At 42.5% G+C, this 24,316-nt stretch overlaps 1 protein-coding gene across 1 annotated transcript; it reads left to right on the top strand.

The window, feature by feature from the left end:
- The first annotated feature begins 22,242 nt into the window (after positions 1-22,242).
- Positions 22,243-23,468, top strand: LOC123046725 (uncharacterized). Its single transcript, XM_044470146.1, has 2 exons — positions 22,243-22,532; positions 22,865-23,468. The coding sequence occupies exons 1-2, from the start codon at positions 22,335-22,337 to the stop codon at positions 23,330-23,332; spliced, it is 666 nt and encodes a 221-aa protein (XP_044326081.1). The 5' UTR covers positions 22,243-22,334; the 3' UTR covers positions 23,333-23,468.
- The last annotated feature ends 848 nt before the right edge of the window (positions 23,469-24,316 follow it).

Raw genomic sequence — 24,316 nt, 5'->3', positions numbered from 1 at the left:
CCGATTTTTGACTATTTTCATGTATGTTTAGTTTTCATCACTGAACATCCTACGTGTTATTTCACTTCCTTTTTCCACACACAAGACGAGTCGATTTGAAAAATTCAACCATCATGGATAGTTCTTACTTGATGACATATATGGCGGGACAAATTCAGAACAATATGACTAAAATTGCGTCAAAACCTCATATAAGGGCGAGTAATATGAAAAAAACTTAAGAAGTTGCAGTCGCCTATTTTGGAACCAATTCGATCTTGTTCTAAGACAATAAAACGAGTGCCCTCCTCGTAAGGAAAATGATGTCTCGTGAATATTTAGTACTTTCTAATTGGAGTAGTAAAATTGTTTGTTGCTTCAAATTAAGAACGACAAGAATTACACGACACATAAATTGACATGAATTGGTTAGGATTACAATTATATTAAGTACAGTTAGAGTTCATGAGAGGTTCATTGACATCTTAGACGTCGAGGGAAGATTCAGGGCGGTGATGGTGTGCACATGCTTGGGTGATATTAGTGAGCGACGATGATACAAGTAACTAGGGGTAGGAATGAGCTAGGGAAAGACCATGAGAAAGAGGATAGCTTTCTGATGCGAAAGCGGTGGATGCGGAGGGGTCAAGGTGTGGTGCAATGGTATTGAGATAGAGAGATAAAAAACATGATGCAGGGACAAACAAGATGTAATGTGATGCATATAATTCTTTACAATAAAAGCTAGATTTATTCAATAATAAATAGTAACATCATCCAGTAGTTGTGGCTTGATAAATTCAAGTGGTCATCTTTCCAGCAACAAGTTTGCTATGATCAAGCACACTCAGCAAGCTCACCTGCAACCACATTGCTTCTCTAGCACAATAAAGTTGCTAGTACTACATCACATGCCATGCTTTCACATCATAAGAAATAGTAGCAGGAATGCCATAGAAACAACCACCATCATTCATAGTGTTGATCATGTCGAGACAAACATGACTACATAAGTACTACCTCCGTCCGGGTTTATTGGTCCCCATTATATTTCGTGCCAAAATTTGACCTTAGATTAAACTAACAAAATGTTTGCGCATGTTACTAAACATTATATTTTTGAAAACTATGTTCAAATACGAATCCAATGTTCTTTGACATGCATTAACATTTTGTTAGTTAAATCTTTAGTCAAATTTTGGCACAAACTATAAAGGGGACCTATAAACCAGGACGGAGGTAGTAGACGATCAATCAATTGCAACCCAAATGTCAAGCGAGATAAAGGTCGGTCCGAAGAAACATGGAACAGATGGATCACAAAAGATGTAGTACCCCCTCTACATTGTGTAATCATCCAATTGGCCGTCACCATATGCCTAAAGCATTGGCTTCTTTGCAGCGGCAATAAACCTACCCCTCCCACCCTGGCGACTGCATATGTGGCACGCGACAATGGCTACACATTCAAAGATGCATCAACATTGATCTTGATCGCCTTTTCTCGGTGGGCGCTCTCAACCATGGCATTTGAGTTTTATTTTTTCGCCGCTGCCTTGTCATAGTTCACGACAATTGAAACAATTGACATGGATAAGCGAGTTGGCTCATGTACTTGATTGGTGATCTCCATTGATAAACTTACAGTGTTCCGGCTGAATATAGCACGATAAATGCCATCCCACAATTCTTTGTAAATTCTCCATGCCCCAAGGATGGAGATTTTTTTCTATCATGACGTAGCAAATGCTTTGAAGATACATTACCAAACAAATCCATGCCGCAAACTTCATATTAGTTTTTTCAAACCCAGAGCTCGCCAACACAGCTGCCACTGGATCACATTTAAAGAGGACATGCCAAATATCTTCAGCACCTATGAGCAAACATGACACAGCACTTGCACCTTGATGTGTCTATTAGCCAATTTTTCCTAGCATCGTAAAGTTCCATGAAGAACTTTTCCCACCAAAAATAACTTTTGCCCAATCTTTGCCCTGAACATTATTAAGCATTGTTGTCCCCCATCGTATTGTTCTCCTTTATTTTCTCTCATGTTGGTGTTCCCGTTAACTGATAAGATGATTTGACAAAAAGATACACCTAACTTGTTGCATAAGTTATCACGAGACAAAATCTTATAAGCTCTATAATATAGATTAATTTGAATATGAATAATATGATAAAATTCAGTCGGCCACAAACGACCCGTAGTTGAAATTAATTCAGCCATTAAAAGTTGAAACAAGCATATTTCCTCTCCAAGTGATATTGTGCCATGTCTGAATACTATTTCCATTCACAACCTTCCAAATGCGACCATGTTTGAAACATTATACTCCCAGCATAGTATGCTCTACCTTGTAAAGGATGCACCTTTCTTATTTAGTTGTCAAAAGATTACCAGATAGAAGTATTTTGCCTTCACATTATATAATGTAAAGAGTATGGGCCTGGTAGTAAACACTATGCCTACTTAGCAAACATATTAAAATAATGTATATCATGAACCCAATTGTCTCTTTCTTCAACATCCTCCACCGAAACAATGCATTTTATTCAAGTTTGCCTTGTCACCCCACCAGTAATGTGACGTATAGTCAGATATTCTTTTGTAAAAAGCTTTAAGAATTTTGATGACCGACTAAGAATATGATGGGATCCCTTGAGTAATTGGTTTTAGAAGCACCTCTTTTCCTTTTAGGGATTTTTTTCTCGTTCCAACCTAATTATTTGACATACTTCATCAACCAAATATTTGAAACAACCACTCATTTTTTGCACCAATGTGAGTAGTAACCTTGTTGTGCACATCAACGTCAAACCTTTCTTGGATCTATCCTCTTCTCCACATAAATGGATCACCAATGTAACCTATGACCAAGTCCATAATCGACAAGCAATCTCTGAAAGCTTGCATCATAACCGTTAGTTTATAACTGAATATCGTTCCCATATAGAATTTTGTTAAAATCTCCCACAATAAGCCATGAAAACCCAAGATTGTGATGAAGTTTTATGATATATCCATCTGATCAACCTGTACTATCCCATCATGGGTCATCTTACTGAAGGAAATATGTCCTAGAGGTAATAATAAAGTTATTATTTATTTCCTTATTTCATGATAAATGTTTATTATTCATGCTAGAATTATATTAACCAAAAACTTAGTACATGTGTGAATACATAGACAAAACATATTGTCCCTAGTATGCCTCTACTTGACTAGCTCGTTAATCAAAAATGGTTATGTTTCCTAACCATAGACATGTGTTGTCATTTGATGAACGATATCACATCAATAGGAGAATGATGTGATGGACATGACCCATACATTAGCTTAGCATTATGATCGTTACAGTTTCATTGCTACTGCTTCCTTCATGACTTATACATGTTCCTCAGACTATGAGATTATGCAACTTCCGAATACCAGAGGAACACTTTGTGTGCTACCAAACGTCACAACATAAATGGGTGATTATAAAGGTGCTCTATAGGTGTCTCCGAAGGTGTTTGTTGGGTTGGCATAGATCGAGATTAGGATTTGTCACTCCGTGTTTCGGAGAGGTATCTCTGGGCCCTCTCGGTAATGCTCATCACTATAAGCCTTGCAAGCAATGTGACTAATGAGTTAGTTGTGGGATGAAGCATTACGGAACGAGTAAAGAGACTTGCCGGTAACGAGATTGAACTAGGTATGATGATACCGACGATCGAATCTCGGGCAAGTAACATAACGATGACAAAGGGAACAACCTATGTTGTTATGCGGTTTGACCGATAAAGATCTTCGTAGAATATGTAGGAACCAATATGAGCATCCAGGTTCCGCTATTGGTTATTGACCGGAGATGTGTCTCGTTCATGTCTATATAGTTCTCGAACCCGTAGGGTCCGCACGCTTAACGTTCGATGACGATTGGTATTATGAGTTTATGTGATTTGATGTACCGAAGGTTGTTCGGAGTCCCGGATGAGATCACGGACATGACGAGGAGTCTCGAAATGGTCGAGACGTAAATATCAATATATTGGAGGCTATATCAGACACCGGAAAGGTTCCGAGTGATTCGGGTATTTTTCGGAGTACCGGGGAGTTACGGGAATTCACCGGGAGAAGTAATGGGCCTTATTGGGCTTTAGTGGAGAGTGGGGAGAAGGGCCAAGAGGTGGCGCGTGCCTCCCCCCTGCCCAAACCGAATTGGACAAGGGGTGGGGGCGCAGCCCCCCCTTCCTTCTCCCTCTCCCTCTCTTTCCTTCTCTCCTTCTCCGAATAGGAAAGGGAATCCTACTAGGAACTTGGGAGTCCTAGTAGCACTCCCTATGCTTAGCGTGCCCCCTAGGCCGGCCACCTCCTCCCTCCCTCCTTTATATACGGGGGAGGGGATGCTACGTCTTGATCTTGCGTTGGTTTTCCTGTAAGAGGAAAGGGTGATGCAACAATAGTAGCGTAAGTATTTCCCTCAGTTTTTGAGAACCAAGGTATCAATCCAGTAGGAGGCTCCTCAAAAGTCCCACGTACCTACACAAACAAACAAAGAACTCGCAACCAATGCAGCAAAGGGGTTGTCAATCCCTTCACGGCCATTTGCGAAAGTGAGATCTGATATAGTATGATAAGATAAATATATTTTTGGTATTTTATATTATAGATGCAAAAAGTAAAGATGCAAATAAAAGTAGATTGAAAGAAAATATGATAAAAGATAGACCCGGGGGCCATAGGTTTCACTAGAGGCTTCTCTCAAGATAGCATAAGTATTACGGTGGGTGAACAAATTACTGTCGAGCAATTGATAGAAAAACGAATAATTATGAGATTATATAGGCATGATCATGTATATAGGCATCACGTCCGCAACAAGTAGACCGACTCCTGCCTGCATCTACTACTATTACTCCACACATCGACCGACTCCTGCCTGCATCTAGAGTATTAAGTTCATAAAGAACAGAGTAACGCATTAAGCAAGATGAGATGATGTAGAGGGGTAAACTCATGCAATATGATATAAACCCCACCCTTTTATCCTTGATGGCAACAATACAATACGTGCCTTGCAACCCTTTCTGTCACTGGGTAAGGACACCGCAAGATTGAACCCAAAGCTAAGCACTTCTCCCATGGCAACAAAGATCAATCTAGTACGCCAAACCAAACTGATAATTCGAAGAGACTTGCAAAGATAACTCAATCATACATAAAAGACTTCAGAGGAGATTCAAATATTTCTCATAGATAAACTTGATCATAACCACAATTCATAGGATCTCGACAAACACACCGCAAAAAGAGTTTACATCGAAAAGATCTCCATAATAGAGGGGGAGAACATTGTATTGAGATCCAAAAAGAGAGAAGAAGCCATCTAGCTAATAACTATGGACCCGAAGGTCTATGGTAAACTACTCACAACTCATCGGAAGGGCTATGGTGTTGATGTAGAAGCCCTCCGTGGTCGATTCCCCCTCTGGCGGAGCGCCGGCGAAGGCTCCAAGATGGGATCTCGTGGATACAGAAGGTTACGGCGGTGGATATTGTGTTTCGTTGGCTCCCTGGATGTTTTCGGGGTACATAGGCTTATATAGGAGGAAGAAGTACGTCGGTGGCCGCCCGAGGGGCCCACAATATAGGGGGCGCACCCAGAGGGGGTGGGCGCGCCCTCCTATCTTGTGGCCGCCTCGGCTGCTTCTTGACTTGCACTCCAAGTCCTCTGGATCACGTTCGTTGCAAAAATCACGCTCCTGAAGGTTTCATTCTGTTGGGACTCTGTTTGATATTCCTTTTCTTCGAAATACTGAAATAGGCAAAAAAACAGCAATACGGGCTGGGCCTCCGGTTAGTAGGTTAGTCCCAAAAATGATATAAATGTGTAAAATAAAGCCCATAAACATCCAAAAGGGGTAATATAATAGCATGGAACAATTAAAAATTATAGATACGTTGGAGACGTATCAAGCATCCCCAAGCTTAATTCCTCCTTGTCCTCGAGTAGGTAAATGATAAAAATAGAATTTTTGATGTGGAATGCTACCTAGCATAATTCTCAATGTAATTTTCTTTTTTGTGGCATGAATGTTCAGATCCAAATGATTCAAGATAAAAGCTTATAAAACATAAAAATAATAATGCTTCAAAGCATACTAACAAATAATCATGTCCTATCAAAATAGCATAGCCAAATAAAGCTTATCCCTACAAAATCATATAGTTAGGCCATGCTTCATTTTCATTACACAAAATACTCCCATCATGTACAACCCCGATGACGAGCCGAGCAATTGTTTCATACTTTTTAACGCGCTTCAGCTTTTTTCAGCTCTTACGCAATACATGAGCGTAAGCCATGGACATAGCACTAAGGTGATAAAAGATGGTGGTTGTGAGGACAAAAAGAGGGGGAAGATAGTCTCACATCGACTAGGCGTATCAACGGGATATGGAGATTCCCATCAATAGGTATCAATGTGAGTGAGTAGGGATTGCCATGCAACGGATGCACTAGAGCTATAAATATATGAAAGCTCAACAAAAAGAACTAAGTGGGTGTGCATCCAACTTGATTGCTCACGAAGACCTAGGGCATTTTGAGAAAGCCCATCATTGGAATATACAAGCCAAGTTCTATAATGAAAAATTCCCACTTAGTATATGAAAGTGACAACATAGGAGACTCTCTATCATGAAGATCATGGTGCTACTTTGAAGCACAAGTGTGGAAAAAGAGATAGTAGCATTGTCCTTCTCTCTTTTTCTCTCATTTTATTATTTTTATTATTTTTATTTTTTTTCTTTGGCCTTTTTTTTCTTCTTTTTGGCCTTTCTCTTTTTTTTTTCTTTTTTTTCTTCTTTTTGTAAAGTTCGAAGTCTCATCCCGACTTGTGAGGGAATCATAGTCTTCATCATCCTTTCCTCACTGAGACAATGCTCTAATAATGAAGATCATCACACCTTTATGGATTTACAACTCAAGAATTATAAATCAAAGCTAGAACAAGATATGACTCTATATGAATGCCTCCGGCGGTGTACCGGGATATGCAATGAATCAAGAGCGACATGTAAGAAAATTATGAAGGTGGCCTTGCCACAAATACGATGTCAACTACATGATCATGCAAAGAGCAATATGACAATGATGGAACGTGTCATAATAAACGGAATGGTGGAAAGTTGCATGGCAATATATCCCGGAATGGCTATGGAAATGTCATAATAGGTAGGTATGGTGGCTGTTCCGAGGAAGGTAAATGATGGGTTCATGATACCGGCGAAAGTTGCGCGGCATAATAGAGGCTAGCAAAGTGGAAGGATGAGTGTGCGTATATCCATGGACTCACATTAGTCATAAAGAACTCATATACTTATTGCAAAAGTTTACTTATCCCTCGAAGCAAAGTACTACTACGCATGCCCCTAGAGGGATAGATTGGTAGGAAAAGACCATCACTCATCCCCGACTGCCACTCATAAGCAAGACAATCAAAAGAGCACCTCATGCAACAAATTTGTCACACAACTTTTACCATACATGCATGCTACGGGACTTGCCAACTTCAGCAAAAGTATATCTCAATTTCATAATTACCCACTAGCATGACCCTAACATTACTACCTTTATATCTCAAACAATTACCAAGCAACAAATTGATCATAGCATCCAATTCACTTCCTATGATAGTTTTTATTATACCCAACTTGGATGCTCATCATTCTAGGACCAAATTTGTAACCATAGCAAATACCATGCTGTTCTAAAAGACTCTCAAAATAATATAAGTGAAGCATGAGAGACTAGAAATTTCTTCAAATTTAATCCACCGCCGTGCTCTAAAAGATATAAGTGAAGCACTAGAGCAAAAACTATCAAGCTCAAAAGATATAAGTGAAGCATATAGAGTATTCTAGCAAATTCTAATTAAGTGGGCTTCTCCCAAAAGGTGTGTACAGAAAGGATGATTGTGGTAAACTAAAAAGCAAAGACTAATATAATACACGAAGCTCCAAGCAAAACAGATATCATGTGGCGAATAAAAATATAGCTCCAAGTAAAGTTACCAATGAATGAAGACGAAAGAGGGGATGCCTTCCCGGGGCATCCCCAAGCTTAGGTTTTTGGCTATCCTTGAATATCTTGGGGTGCCATGGGCATCCCCAATCTTAGGCTTTTGCCACTCCTTATTCCATAGTTCATAAAAGCTTTACCCAAAACTTGAAAACTTCACAACACAAAACTCAACAGGAAATCTTATAAGCTCCGTTAGTGAAAGAAAACAAAACCACCACATAAGGTAGTGTAATGAACTCATTCTTTATTTATTTTGGTGTTAAACCTACTGTATTCCAACTTCTCTATGGTTTATAAACTATTTTACTAGCCATAGATGCATCAAAATAAGCAAACAACACACGAAAACAGAATCTGTCAAAAACAGAACAGTCTGTAGCAATCTGTAACTAACGCAAACTTCTGGAACTCTAAACATCCTACCAAAATAGGAAGTCCTGGAAAATTTATTTATTGATCAGCAGCAGAAAGAATCAACGCAAAAGAACGTTTCTGTGATTTAAAAAAAATTAAATTCGTGCGCGCAAAGTTTCTGTTTTTCAGCAGAATCAAATTAACTATCATCAGACGTTATCCTATAGGTTCTACTGGGCACAAACACTAATTAAAAGATAAAAACACATCTAAACAGAAATTATATGCAAAATTTATTACTAAACAGGAACAAAAACAAAAAACACAAATAAAATTGGGTTGCCTCCCAACTAGCGTTATCGTTTAACGCCCCTAGCTAGGCATAAAAGCGAAGATAGACCTAAGTAGTGTCATCTTTGGCACTTGGAAAGAAAAGAGCAAATTTCCTTTCTATGGAATTCATCCTTCTATTCTGGGAAAGCACATTGCCATTAATGGAGGAAGTAAGATTAAGCACATTACGAAAATTTGCATCTAAACTAGACTTCGTCTCTTTGATAATTTCGTTTTGATAAAAGCATAAGAGGGTGGTAGATTCAACCTTATCATTCATGGGGTGCCCAAATATAGTTTTCATTCTTTCATAGGTATCTATAGCATCCCCTTCAAGAAAACCTTCTTCAAAAATATAATCTAGGACTTGCTTGAAAGAAGCGGGTAGGCCAACATAGAAACTTTTTAAGTAAACTTCAATTTGATATTGTGGCACATAGCTAGCCCGTCCTTAATAACCTATCCCAAGCATCTTTTAAAGACTCATCAAGCAAATAGCGAAAAATTCCGGAGTCATATTCATCAAAATTATTTAACCTCTCATTGGTGACCCCGGTGGGTCTTTCCATAGCATCATTATTTATGAGCTTAGAGAGGATAGGGGGTTATCCAAGGTACTAGAGCCCGGGAGAGGACCCGTAGTTCTTTTTGATTTGGCCATGGCAACAGGAAGGCAAACAGAAAAGAGAGAGGAGAAGATTGGGAAAGAGAGGGAGAATAAAACGGCAAGGGTGAAGTGGGGGAGAGGAAAACGAGAGGCAAATGGAAAATAATGTAAATGCGAGGGAGATGGGTTTGTGATGGATACTTGGTATGTCTTGACTTGAGCGAAGACCTCCCCGGCAACGGCGCCAGAAATCCTTCTTGCTACGTCTTGAGCTTGCGTTGATTTTCCTTGAAGAGGAAAGGGTGATGCAACAATAGTAGCGTAAGTATTTCCCTCAGTTTTTGAGAACCAAGGTATCAATCCAGTAGGAGGCTCCTCAAAAGTCCCACGCACCTACACAAACAAACAAAGAACTCGCAAGCAATGCAATAAAGGGGTTGTCAATCCCTTCACGGCCACTTGCGAAAGTGAGATCTGATAGAGATAGTATGATAAGATAAATATATTTTTGGTATTTTATATTATAGATGCAAAAAGTAAAGATGCAAATAAAAGTAGATTGAAAGCAAATATGATAAAAGATAGACCCGGGGGCCATAGGTTTCACTAGAGGCTTCTCTCAAGATAGCATAAGTATTACGGTGGGCGAACAAATTACTGTCGAGCAATTGATAGAAAAGCGAATAATTATGAGATTATCTAGGCATGATCATATATATAGGCATCACGTTCACAACAAGTAGACCGACTCCTGCCTGCATCTACTACTATTACTCCACACATCGACCGACTCCTGCCTGCATCTTGAGTATTAAGTTCATAAAGAACAGAGTAACGCATTAAGCAAGATGAGATGATATAGAGGGGTAAACTCATGCAATATGATATAAACCCCACCCTTTTATCCTTGATGGCAACAATAATATACGTGCCTTGCAACCCTTTCTGTCATTGGGTAAGGACACCGCAAGATTGAATCCAAAGCTAAGCACTTCTCCCATGGCAAGAAAGATCAATCTAGTAGGCCAAACCAAACTGATAATTCGAAGAGATTTGCAAAGATAACTCAATCATACATAAAAGAATTCAGAGGAGATTCAAATATTACTCATAGATAAACTTGATCATAAACCCACAATTCATCGGATCTCGACAAACACACCGCAAAAAGAGTTTACATCGAATAGATCTCCACAAGAGAGGGGGAGAACATTGTATTGAGATCCAAAAAGAGAGAAGAAGCCATCTAGCTAATAACTATGGCCCCGAAGGTCTGTGGTAAACTACTCACAACTCATCGGAAGGCTATGGTGTTGATGTAGAAGCCCTCCGTGGTCGATTCCCCCTCCGGCGGAGCGCCGGTGAATGCTCCAAGATGGGATCTCGCGGATACAGAAGGTTACGGCGGTGGAAATTGTGTTTCGTTGGCTCCCTGGATGTTTTCGGGGTACGTAGGCTTATATAGGAGGAAGAAGTACGTCGGTGGCCGCCCGAGGGGCCCACAAGACAAGGGGCGCGCCCTCCTATCTCGTGGCCCCCTCTGCTGCTTCTTGACTTGCACTCCAAGTCCTCTAGATCACGTTCATTCCAAAAATCACGCCCCCGAAGGTTTCATTCCGTTTGGACTCCGTTTGATATTCCTTTTCTTCGAAATACTGAAATAGGCAAAAAACAGCAATACGGGCTGGGCCTCCGGTTAGTAGGTTAGTCCCAAAAATGATATAAATGTGTAAAATAAAGCCCATAAACATCCAAAAGATGTAATATAATAGCATGGAACAATAAAAAATTATAGATACGTTGGAGACGTATCAGGGAAGCACCCCAAGGACACACAAATTGATCAAGTTGGTCTTTTATCCGTCGGTCATATCGTCGTATCTTCCTCCACAGATTTCCACCTCGGTCATATCGTCGTAGTGCTCAGGTTCCTGCGACGGTAACTTCGTCATTACCGTCACCACGCCGTCGTGCTGACGGAATTCTCCCTCAGCCTCAGCTGGAGTTAGAGTTCGAGGGACATCACCGAGCTGAACGTGTGCAGATCACGGAGGTGTCATGCGGTCGGTACTTGATTGATTGGATCACGAAGACGTTCAACTACATCAACCACATTACATAACGCTTCCGCTTTTGGTCTACGAGGGTACGTGGACACACTCTCTCCCCGTTGCTATGCATCACCTAGATAGATCTTGCGTGATTGTAGGAATTTTTTTGAAATTACTGTGTTTCCTAACAGTGGCATCCGAGCCAGGTCTATGCGCATATGTTATATGCACGAGTAGAACACAAAAGCGGTGGGCGATAATAGTCATACTGCTTACCAGCATGTCATACTTTGATTCAGCAGTATTGTTGGATGAAGCGGCCCGGACCGACATTACTTGACCGCGTTCATGAGACTAGTTCTACCGACGTGCTTATGCACATAGGTGGCTGGCGGATGTCTATTTCTCCAACTTTAGTTGAATCAAGTGTGGCTACGCCCGGTCCTTGTTGAAGATTAATACAGTACACTTACCGAAAAATCGTTGTGGTTTTGATGCGTAGGTAAGAATGATTCTTGCTAGAAGCCCGTAGCAGCCACATAAAACTTGCAACAACAAAGTAGAGGACGTCTAACTTGTTTTTGTGGGGCTTGCTGTGATGTGATATGGTCAAGGCATGATGTGATATAATTTTTTGTATGAGATGATCATGTTTTGTAACAAAGTTATCGGCAACTGGCATGAGCCATATGGTTGTCGCTTTATTGTATGCAATGCAATCACCATGTAATTGTTTTGCTTTATCACTAAGCGCTAGAGATAGTCGCAGTAACAATAGTTGGCGAGACAACAACGATGCTACGATGGAGATCAAGGTGTCGCGCCGGTGATGATGGAGATCATGAAGATGCTTCGGTGATGGAGATTATGAGCTCAAGATGACGATGGCCATATCATGTCACATATTTTGATTGCATGTGATGTTTATATTTTATGCATCTTATTTTGCTTAGTACGCGGTAGCATTATAAGATGATCCCTTACTATATTTCATGGTATAAGTGTTCTCCCTGAGTATGCACCATTGCGACAGTTCTTCGTGCTGGACACCACATGATGATCAGATGTGATAAGCTCTATGTTCACATACAACGGGTGCAAGCCAGTTTTGCACACGCAGAATACTTGGGTTAAACTTGACAAGCCTAGCATATGCATATATGGCATCGGAACACTGGAGACCGAAAGGTCGAGCGTGAATCATATACTAGATATGATCAACATAGAGATGTTCACCATTGAAAACTACTCCATCTCACGTGATGATTGGACATGGTTTAGTTGATTTGGATCACGTGATCATTTAGATGACTGGAGGGATGTCTATCTAAGTGGGAGTTCTTAAGTAATATGATTAATTGAACTTTAATTTATCATGAACTTAGTCGTGATAGTATTTTGCAAATTATGTTGTAGACCAATAGCTCGCGTTGTAGCTTCCCTATGTTTTTATATGTTCCTAGAGAAAACTAAGTTGAAAGATGATAGTAGCAATGATGCGGACTGGGTCCGTAATCTGAGGTTTATCCTCATTGCTGCATAGAAGAATTATGTCCTTGATGCACCGCTAAGTGACAAACCTATTGCAGGAGCAGATGCAGACATTATGAACGTTTGGCTAGCTCAATATGATGACTACTTGATAGTTTAGTGCACCATGCTTTATGGCTTAGAACCGGGACTTAAAAAACGTTTTGAATGCCACAGAGCATATGAGATGTTCCATGAGCTGAAATTGGTATTTCAGACTCATGCCCGTGTCAAGAGGTATGAGACCTCTGACAAGTACTTCGCCTAAAAGATGGAGGAGAATTGCTCAGCTAGTGAGCATGTGGTCAGAATGTCTGGGTACTACAATCACTTGAATCAAGTGGGAGTTAATCTTCCAGATAAGATAGTGATTGACAGAGTTCTCTAGTCGCCATCACCAAGTTACTGGAACTTCATGATGAACTATAGTATGCAAGGGATGACGAAAATGATTCCCGAGCTCTTCGTGATGCTGAAATCGATGAAGGTAGAAATCAAGAAAAGTATCAAGTGATTGACAAGACCACTAGTTTCAAGAAAAAGGGCAAAGGGAAAGAAAGGGAACTTAAAATAGAATGGCAAGCATGTTTTCACTCCCGTGAAGAAGCCGAAAGCTAAACCTAAGCCTGAAACTAAGTGCTTTTACTACAAAGGAAATGGTCACTGGAAGCGGAACTACCCCAAATACTTGGTGGATAAGAAGGATGGCAAAGTGAACAAAGGTATATCTGATATACAAATTATTGATGTGTACTTTACTAGTGTTCATAGTAACCCCTGGGTGTTTGATACTTGTTTGGTTGCTAAGATTAGTAACTCGAAACAGGAGTTACAGAATAAACAGAGACTAGTTAAGGGTGAAGTGATGATGTGTGTTGGAAGTACTTCCAAGATTGATATGATCATCATCGCACACCCCCTATACTTTCAGGATTAGTGTGGAACCTAAATAAATGTTATTTGGTGTTTGCGTTGAGCATGAATATGATTAGATCATGTTTATTGTAATACAGTTATTCATTTTAGACAAAGAATAATTGTTATTCTGTTTACATGAATAAAACCTTCTATGGTCATAAACCCAATGTTGATGGTTTATTGAATCTCGATCGTAATGATACATATAATATTGATGCCAAAAGATGCAAAGTTGATAATGATAGTGCAACTTATTTATGGCACTGCCGTTTGGGTCATATCGGTGTAAAGCGTATGAAGAAACTCCATAAAGATGGACTTTTGGAATCACTTGATTATGAATCATTTGATACTTGCGAACCGTGTCTTATGGGCAAGATGACTAAAACTCCATTCTCCGGAACAATGGAACGAGATAGCAACTTATTGGAAATAATACATACCGATGTATGCGGTCCAATGAGTATTGATGCTCGTGGCGGTATTGTTATTTTCTGACCTTCACAGATGATTTGAGCAGATATGGGTATATCTACTTAATGAAACACAAGTCTGAAACATTTGAAATGTTCAAAGAATTTAAGAGTGAAGTGGAGAATCGTCGTAACAAGAAAATAAAAGTTTCTACGATCTGATCGTGGAGGAGAATATTTGAGTTACGAGTTTGGCCTTCATTTAAAACAATATGGAATAGTTTCACAGCCCACGCCACCTGGAACACCACAGCGTAACGGTGTGTCCGAACGTCGTAACCGCACTTTATTGGATATGGTGCGATCTATGATGTCTCTTACCGGTTTACCACTATCATTTTGGGGTTATGCATTAGAGACAGCTTCATTCACGTTAAACAGGGCACCATCAAAAACCGTTGATACGACGCCTTATGAACTGTGGTTTGGCAAGAAACCAAAGTTGTCGTTTCTTAAAGTTTGGGGCTGCGATGCTTATGTGAAAAAGCTTCAACCTGATAAGCTCGAACCCAAATCGAAGAAGTGCGTCTTCATAGGATACCCAAAGGAAACTTTGGGTACACCTTCTATCACAGATCCAAAGGCAAAATATTTGTTGCTAAAATGGATCCTTTCTAGAGAAGAAGTTTCTCTCGAAAGATGTGAGTGGGAAGAAAGTAGAACTTGATGAGGTAATTGTACCTTCTCCCGAATTGGAGAGTAGTTCATCACACAAATCAGTTTCAGTGATTCCTACACCAATTAGTGAGGAAACTAATGATGATGATCATGAAACTTCAGATCAAGTTACTACCAAACCTCGTAGATCTTCCAGAGTATGGTCCGCACCAGTGTGGTACAGTAATCCTATTCTGGAAGTCATGTTACTAGACCATGATAAACCTACGAACTATGAGGAAGAGATGATGAGCCCAGATTCTGTGAAATGGCTTGAGGTCATGAAATCTGAGATGAGATCCATGTATGAGAACAAAGTGTGGACTTTGGTGGATTTGCCTGATGATCGGCAAGCCATAGAAAATAAATGGATCTTCAAGAGGAAGACAAACGCTGTTAGTAGTGTTACTATCTACAAAGCTCAACTTGTCGCAAAAGGTTTTCGACAAATTCAAGGTGTTGACTACAATGAGATTTTCTCAACTACAGTGATGCTTAAATCCGTCCGAATCATGTTAGCAGTTGCCATATTTTATGAAATCAGGCAGATGGATGCCAAAACTGCATTCCTGAATGGATTTCTAGAAGAAGAGTTGTATATGATGCAACCAGAAGGTTTTGTCAATCTAAAGGGTGCTAACAAAGTGTGCAAGCTTCAGCGATCCATTTATGGACTGGTGCAAGCCTCTCGGAGTTGGAATAAACGCTTTGATAGTGTGATCAAAGCATATGGTTTTATACAGACTTGCGGTGAAGCCTGTATTTACAAGAAAGTGAGTGGGAGCTCTGTAGCATTTCTAATATTATATGTGGATGACATATTGTTGATTGGAAATGATATAGAATTTCTAGATAGCATAAAGGGATACTTGAATAGGAGTTTTTCAATGAAAGACCTAGGTGAAGTTGCTTACATATTGGGCATCAAGATCTATAGAGATAGATCAAGATGCTTGATAAGATTTTTCAATGAGTAAATACCTTGATAAGTTTTTTAGAGAGTTCAAAATGGATCAGTCAAAGAAGGAGTTCTTGTCTGTATTACAAGGTGTAAAGTTGAGTAAGGCTCAAAGCCCGACCATGGCAGAAGATAGAAAGAGAATGAAAGTCATTCCCTATGCCACAGTCATAGGTTCTATAAAGTATGTTGTGCTGTGTACCATACCTATTGTGTACCTTGCCATGAGTTTAGCAAGGGGGTACAATAGTGATATAAGAGTAGATCACTGGACAATGGTCAAAATTATCCTTAGTGAGGACTAAGGAAATGTTTCTCGGTGATGGGGGTGATAAAGAGTTTGTCGTAAAGAGTTACGTCGATGCAAGCTTTTATACTGATCCAGATGACTCTAAGTCTCAATCTGGATACATACTGAAAGTGGGAGTAGTTAGCTAGAGTAGCTCTATGCAGAGCATTGTAGACATAAAATATTTGCAAAATACATACGACTCTGAATGTGACAAACCCGTTGACTAAATTTCTCCCACAAGTAAAACATGATCACACCTTAGTACTCTTTGGGTGTTAATCACATAGCAATGTGAACTAGATTATTGACTCTAGTAAACCCTTTGGTTGCTGGTCACATGGCGATGTGAACTATGGGTGTTAATGGCATACAAATGTGAACTATTGATGTTAAATCACATGGCGATGTGAACTAGATTATTGACTCTAGTGCAAGTGGAAGACTGAAGGAAATATGCCCTAGAGGCAATAAAAAGTTAGTATTTATTTCCTTATTTCATGATAAATGTTTATTATTCATGCTAGAATTGTATTAACCGAAAACTTAGTACATGTATGAATACATAGACAAAACATATTGTCCCTAGTATGCCTCTACTTGACTAGCTCGTTAATCAAAGATGGTTATGTTTCCTAACCATAGACATGTGTTGTCATTTGATGAACGGGATCACATCATTAGGAGAATGATGTGATGGACATGATCCATCCATTAGCTTAGCATTATGATCATTACAGTTTCATTGCTACTGCTTTCTTCATGACTTATACATGTTCCTCAGACTATGAGATTGTGCAACTCTTGAATACCGGAGGAACACTTTGTGTGCTACCAAATGTCACAAGTAAATGGGTGATTATAAAGGTGCTCTGCAGGTGGCTCCGAAGGTGTTTGTTGGCTTGGCATAGATCGAGATTAGGATTTGTCACTCCGTGTTTCAGAGAGGTATCTCTGGGCCCTCTCGGTAATGATCATCACTATAAGCCTTGCAAGCAATGTGATTAATGTGTTAGTTGTGGGATAAAGCATTACTGAACGAGTAAAGAGACTTGCCGGTAACGAGATTGAATTAGGTATGATGATACCGACGATCGAATCTCGGGCAAGTAACATACCGATGACAAAGGGAACAACATATGTTGTTATGTAGTTTGACCGATAAAGATCTTCGGAGAATATGTAGGAACCAATATGAGCATCCAGGTTCCGCTATTGGTTATTGATCGGAGATGTGTCTCGGTCATGTCTACATAGTTCTCGAACCCGTAAGGTCCACACGCTTAACGTTCGATGACGATTGGTATTATGAGTTTATGTGATTTGATGTACCGAAGGTTGTTCGGAGTCCCGGATGAGATCACAGACATGATGAGGAGTCTCTAAATGGTCGAGATGTAAGGATCGATATATTGGAAAGCTATATTCGGACATCACAGAGGTTCCGAGTGATTCAGGTATTTTTCAGAGTACCGGGGAGTTACGGGAATTCACTAGGAGAAGTAATGGGCCTTATTGGGCTTTAGTGGAGAGTGTGGAGATGGGCCAATACGTGGCGCGCGCCTCCCCCCTGCCCAAACCGAATTGGACAAGCGGTGGGGGCGCAGCCCCCCTTTCCTTCCCCCTCCCCCTCTCTTTCCTTCTCTCCTACTCCGAATAGGAAAGGGAATCCTACTAGGATTTGGGAGTCCTAGTAGGACTCCTTATGCTTGGCACACCCCCTAGGCCGGCTGCCTCCTCCCTCCTTCCTTTATATACGGAGGAGGGGAGCACCCCATTGACACACAAGTTGATCAAGTTGATCTTTTAGCCGTGTGTGGTGCCCCCCTCCATAGATTTCCACCTCGGTCATATTGTCGTAGTGCATAGGCAAAGCCCTGCGCTGGTAACTTCATCATCACCGTCACCACGCCATCGTGCTGACGGAATTCTCCCTCGGCCTCAGCTGGATCTAGAGTTCGAGGGATGTCAGCGAGCTAAACGTGTGTAGATCGCGGAGGTGCCGTGCGTTCGGTACTTGATAGGTTGGATTGCGAAGACGTTCGACTACATCAACCGAGTTACATAACACTTCCGCTTTCGGTCTACGAGGGTACGTGGACACACTCTCCCCCCGTTGCTATGCATCACCTAGATAGATCTTGCATGATCGTAGGATTTTTATTTTGAAATTACCGCGTTTCCCAACACTTACAACTCAGTGAATCTCCAAGTTGAATTGTTATCATCACTACTAATAACATCTATAAATTTGGCAATACGCTACAAAAAACTATCATTGATGTTCAACATTAACACAAAATTGGTGCTACCACCATCACCATCCTTGGTGAACAAGAAATTACATCCTAATATAGATGAACTTCATATGACCGTTCTTTATCAAGGCACATCTCAACGATAAAGATCACATTAGACCTCAGTTACTATTTGAACATCCAAGAGGATATGAATTTCCACATGAAGAGGCGATTTCCCATGCACTGTGGTAGCTATGCACGCATGGTGGCAGCTACACACCCTTTGGCATAAGTGCCATTTTTTATATGGGGCATTAGGTTTCTTATGGCATTGGCACAAGTGCACTTTTGTTGTATAGACATGACTTTTCCTCACATATATTTGTCTTTTTATTACCTTTTTGACACAAGTGCCTTTTTATTGTGTAGAAAGGGCCTTTTCACACTTCTCTCAGTCTTTTCGCTTGCCTTTTTGGCATAATCGCTTGTTTGCCTACCTTGCTGGTCCAAAGTCACGATATTTTCATTACAGAGTTAATTTACATAGTCCAAAATAAGTAGAGATAAAAATTGGTGTTGTGCATAGCTACCACCATGGGTAGCAAGTTATTTCAATTTCCACATCTGTGGCAAGACCACGACAATTCCAGCTTACAATTTTCATAGTGAGAATCATCTCACCGCGGGAGGGGGAAGAAACATGCCATGCTGCCATTCCCGATACGGTGGGAGCAGAGGATGCCCAGGAAAAAAAATGTCAAGGCAAGGCTATGAGCTCTAAGACTCAAGTCTAACTGGTGAATTCATGACTAATTACCATATCACACAAGGGATATAAGGAGGAGAACTAACATCACACTTCCAGTTCATGAAATCAACTGGAACATATGAGACCAAAACTCTTTTGCAATGCCCTAGGCACCGAACATGACAACAGGGTAAAACTGTATGAAGAAGTGCACATACGGTGGGAGCAACGAGAGTAATCAATCAGAGTTCACCCCCACAGAAACATCAAGAGTCAGAGTAGCGAACACCACGGGCTACAGAAGTGGCTAATGAGGCTCACCATCACCCGTAGATTTGCCTTTATAATGTCATATAGTATCGCCTGCATCCTATGTACATAAATAGTTGATACCTACTAGCTCGATTCTCTTAACATGTACGTATGCCAACTTATCGTGTCGCCATGCATGCCCCCACTAACTTTAGTTCTCTCAACATGCAACTATGCCATCTCGTCATCCCATGATGCATGAGAAAAAGACCCAACTTAACATGCACCATGCATGTTATTCATATTCAATAAATATTCTACAACTATATAATAATCAAATATAATAAATTATATGTATTTTAGTTTCAATTCCCATATTGCTAATCCAAATACAAAACTTGTATACTACCAAATATGATTGAAACAACTGCATCCATTCCTGCAACAATATGTGGGGTATTATCTCTAGTATTCAACAAAATGATGATGTCCGTAAGGGTCAAATAATTCAACCTTTTTTTCTCCCACAAAAAGAAATCAAAGTTTATTTTGCACCAGATCATATAATACGCCGGAATCAATTAGACTTTAATTGTTGCGATTTAATCCAGCATAAATATTTCTATTAATCTTCCTCCAAAAAATCTGTTCACTAATTATATACGAATTATACCACGCGGCAATGCTCAATTGTGAACTAAAATATAGATCGGTGGATACAACCGAATATGTAATGAATTTAGTGGTTGCATCTGTTTCTACTAAAATATGGATGGACGAAGTAAATGGAGTAGATCAATGCACTTAAATCGAACACGATATTTCAGCGGCGGCCCAAGGGTTCTTCTTCTCTGGTTTAAATCCAGGCTGTTCATGTAATACGGATGAGGAAATGACTACTTTGAATGTAATGAATTCAAACTAGTGAATGTTCGATTTTTAAGCATGGCAAAACAAACTTCTTTTTTATGGCAAACTATGTTCTTGTGAAGATGGCAATTTTCTTTAGCAAGAATGACAAATCCGCAAAATTGTGTTGTCACGAGGAAGACAATTTCCTCAATATAAATTATCATAAAAAAGTTTATTTTGTCATGCTTAAAAATCTGAGGTCATAGTTTTGATATGGGCAGTGATCTGCGCCGGCGCACCGGCCCAAGCGTTGGGCCGGTCAAGGCCCAGCCGTCCGATCCGCGAGCTCGAGCCGGTAGATCTGTTCCTCGAGCCCCCTTCCCCCGCGTTGACTTCTTCCTCTTCTTCTTCACCGCGTCCTCACCCCAGCCGCTCCTTGTCGCCGACGACTAGCCCCCTCACCTGGACCTCCTCCTCCCCCCTCCTAGTCCCACGCTGCTGGATGCGCTCTTCGTCCCTGCCGCCGCCGGCCGCCGTCCCCGTCCCCGTCGCAGCATCTGTACTCGCCCCCCGGTCCAGCAAAAAGCCCATCGCCCCCTCGTAGCAAAAAATGGCGCCGTCTTGAAGCACACCCGCACCCCTTGTCGTCGCAGCACCTAGCAGCCGCTGTCGTCGCTGGACTGTCGTGTCGCCGACGCAGCTCTCAACGTCGCTGCTCGCTGCCATTGGCGAGTCAGGTTGAAGCTTTTTATCTCATCGGTTGAAGCTTTTCTCTATGCCTGTTGAAGCTTTTCTCGCGGATTGAAGCTTTCCACCATGCCAATTGAAAGCTTTTTTCACCTGAGCTTGAAGCTTTTTTCACAAAGTGTTGCAGCTTTTTACTCTGCGGTTGCAACAAAAACACAGAGAGACGCCGTGGTCGTCGTCGAGGAGGATTTTCTCGATCTCTGTTTGAAGCTTTTTTCATCTGTGGGTTGAAGCTTTTTGTCAAAACGGTTGTAACTTTTCCTGTATTTCATTGTCTGGTTGAAGCTTTTTTATCTACTGGATGTAGCAAAAACCTCCAACGGTAGTAGCAAAAGCCTGCTACGGTTGCAGCAAAAAAATCATTGTCGTCCTCGCGAGGTCGTAGCTCTGTCTGATGGATGTAGCAAAAAGCTTTGCCGGTAGTAGCAAAATCCAACAACGGTTGCAGCTTTTCCTTGTTGTGCAATGCCATTGAAGCTTTCTATGTCTATGGTTGAAGCTTTTTTCAACGGCTGTTGAAGCTTTTCTAGGTGACGGTTGCAACACTTGTATACGCGGGAGGATCCGGGCATGGCTGCAGCCATGGCGGCCGGCGAGGGAGCGCCTGGCCGCCGGCGATGGAGGTCGTGGTCGCCCAGTCGCAGCCCGGGGGGAGGGGGAAAGGGGGAGGGGGAAGGGGGGGAGGGGATGCGCTCGCGTGAAGGCTTGAGGTAGGGGATGGATCTGGCCATGGCGGCAGGCAGCCATGGCAGTCGGCGAGGGGAGCCTGGCCGCCGGCGAAGTAGCTCGTGGTGGCCCAGTCGCAGCTCGGGGAGAGGGGAAGGGATGGGGAAGGGGTGGAGAGGAGGGGGCAGAAGAAGAGGGCTACCGCGCGCCCCATGAAGGAGACGCGAGGAAGAGGGAGACCGGCCCAATGTTTCCGCCGGTGCCCCGGCCCCAAACGTTTCCCTTTTGATATTTCTCAATTCGTTTGGAGCATTTAATTGGCATTGAATAATGGCCCAACTATTTCCGAGCGATGCCAATTAATATGATCTTTAATGTCCGGTAAAGAAAATGATCTTTAATGGTTCTCCCTGCTCCTCCGCTCCCTGGCGCGTGGGCCCCGCGTGTCCGTAGTGCCGGCGGCCTCCCGCTATATATAGGGGCGTCCCACCACGCAACTGCCAAACACCCCCACCGATCTCTCCTCTCTCTCTCTCTCTCGGCAGAACGACCAACACAGAAAAGAGGAAGCAGAGCAGAGGGCCGCCGGAAAAGGGAAGAGGAGAATGGCGCCGGAGCTGAGCCCCATCGCGAGGATGCTCCGCGGGGAGGCGGGGAATGGTAGGGGCGGCGCGGCGAAGACGTCGGAGATGGTGACCATGGATCTGCTCGGCGGGTGCGGCGGCGATGCCGGCGTGGAGGACGAGGTCGTCGACCTGGAGGTCAAGGTGCCCGCCGGATGGGAGAGACGGCTCGACCTGCTGGTGAGTCTCCCTCCTAGTATTACTGTTTAGAGCTGCTCCTCTGTTCTTCCGATCTTTAGTTGTTTATTACACCTGCGTGCGCGCATGTTTGGTGTTTAATTAATTCGCGCTCGTGTGGTTTCTGTCCGAGATAAAATTCCGGAGAATTATGCAATTTGCTAGGTTAGATTATGTCCGCAGATCAAACCCATGTTCTTCGATTGATTTAACAGCATCATGATCAAAATTTTGGTTCTGTTGCAGTGAGATTACAGAGTTCTTTATTCTTCATGTTCATTACACAGATTACGAGTACTTAACAAGGTGAAAAAAAAAATCTTGTTTTTGTGCAGTCCGGCAAGACGTTCTTGACTCCTCATCGCCACCAGGCCGCCCAAGACGGCCACCAGGACCTCAACCTGCCTCCCACGGCATCCACCCCCGCCGCCGTCACCACCACCTCCGCTGCGTTTTGCACCCTCGACATGGTCCGCTACGCCCTAGAGCGCGCCGCCGCCGCGCGGTCCGCCACCTCGCCGGACACGTCGTCCTCCTCGTTGGCGTCCACCTCATCCTCGTCCTCCTCGCTGGGAAAGCGCAGCCGCTCGCCGCCTTCAAGCACGGGGTCGCCCGCCGCGAACCCGGCCATGCGCGCGTGTGCGTGCCCGTCCTGCTTCACGTACGTGCTCATTGCCGAGGCCGACCCCTGGTGCCCACGGTGCGCGTCGAAGGTGCCGCCGCTTCCCAGTAAGCCCGCCGCCCACAGCAGCGGGAAGAAGCCTAGGATTGACCTCAATGCTGACGCCGACGAGACCGAGTGAACGGGAAAAGATGATAGACAATTGGATTTGTTTCCTTTCTGGAAAAGTTTTTGCCAGTCATTAGTTTGTTACTTCTTAGAATATATCATCAAAAGCAGTTTTTTTCGCGAGAAAACTTTCAACTATTCATCTTCAATCATGACAGTGCAACAAACACTAAAAATAATAAAATTACATCTAATCCGTAGACCACCTACCGATGACTATAAGCACCGAAGCAAGCCGAAGGCGCGCCGTCGTCATTACACCTCCCTCGTCGGAGCTGGGCAAAACTTGTTGTAGTATACAGCCGGGAAGTCGTCGTACTAAGCCCCGTAGGACCAACACAACAGAACACGAACCGTCGCCGATGAAGAGTAGCGTAGATAGGAAAGATCCAACCTGAAAACACATGAACCTAGACGAACTATGACCAGATCCGAGCAAATCCACCAAGGATAGATCCGCCGGAGACACACCTCCACACGCCCACCGATGATGCTAGACACACCATCGATACAGGGGTTAGGCGGGGAGAACCTTATTCCATCTTGAGGAAGCCGCCGCCATCTCGTCTTTCGGAGCAGGACACAAATCCTAAGAAAACGCGAAGAAACAACTGAAAAGAGAGCCCTCCCACCGGCAAGGGCCGAGATCCACAGCGCTGCCATGGCCCTAAGGCCACCGGAGACGAGGTGGACCGCCAGCGGTGCCGGCGGGAGGCAGAGGAACCCTAGACTTTTCTTGGAGAGGAGGCAGCCCGCTTGATCTCTGTGGATATCTGAATTCATCAGAAGCAGTTATATGTGTTCAGAAAATTATGATCATAATTCGTAAGGCCAAAAGATGAAAGACAAATGATTTTTTTTCTTTCTGGAAAAGTTTTTCAAGTCATCAATTGGTTGGGGAAGCGGGAGGAGCCCCGCCGGCTGACGACGCTACAATGTTCTTCTTCACCGCCGCCGTGGCGAGATCCACATTGGCTTGGCCATGAGCCGCCGTGGC

This window comes from Triticum aestivum, chromosome 2B (genome assembly GCF_018294505.1).
Source record: "Triticum aestivum cultivar Chinese Spring chromosome 2B, IWGSC CS RefSeq v2.1, whole genome shotgun sequence".
Taxonomy (NCBI): domain Eukaryota; kingdom Viridiplantae; phylum Streptophyta; class Magnoliopsida; order Poales; family Poaceae; genus Triticum; species Triticum aestivum.
This window is presented reverse-complemented; position numbering and strand designations above follow the sequence as displayed.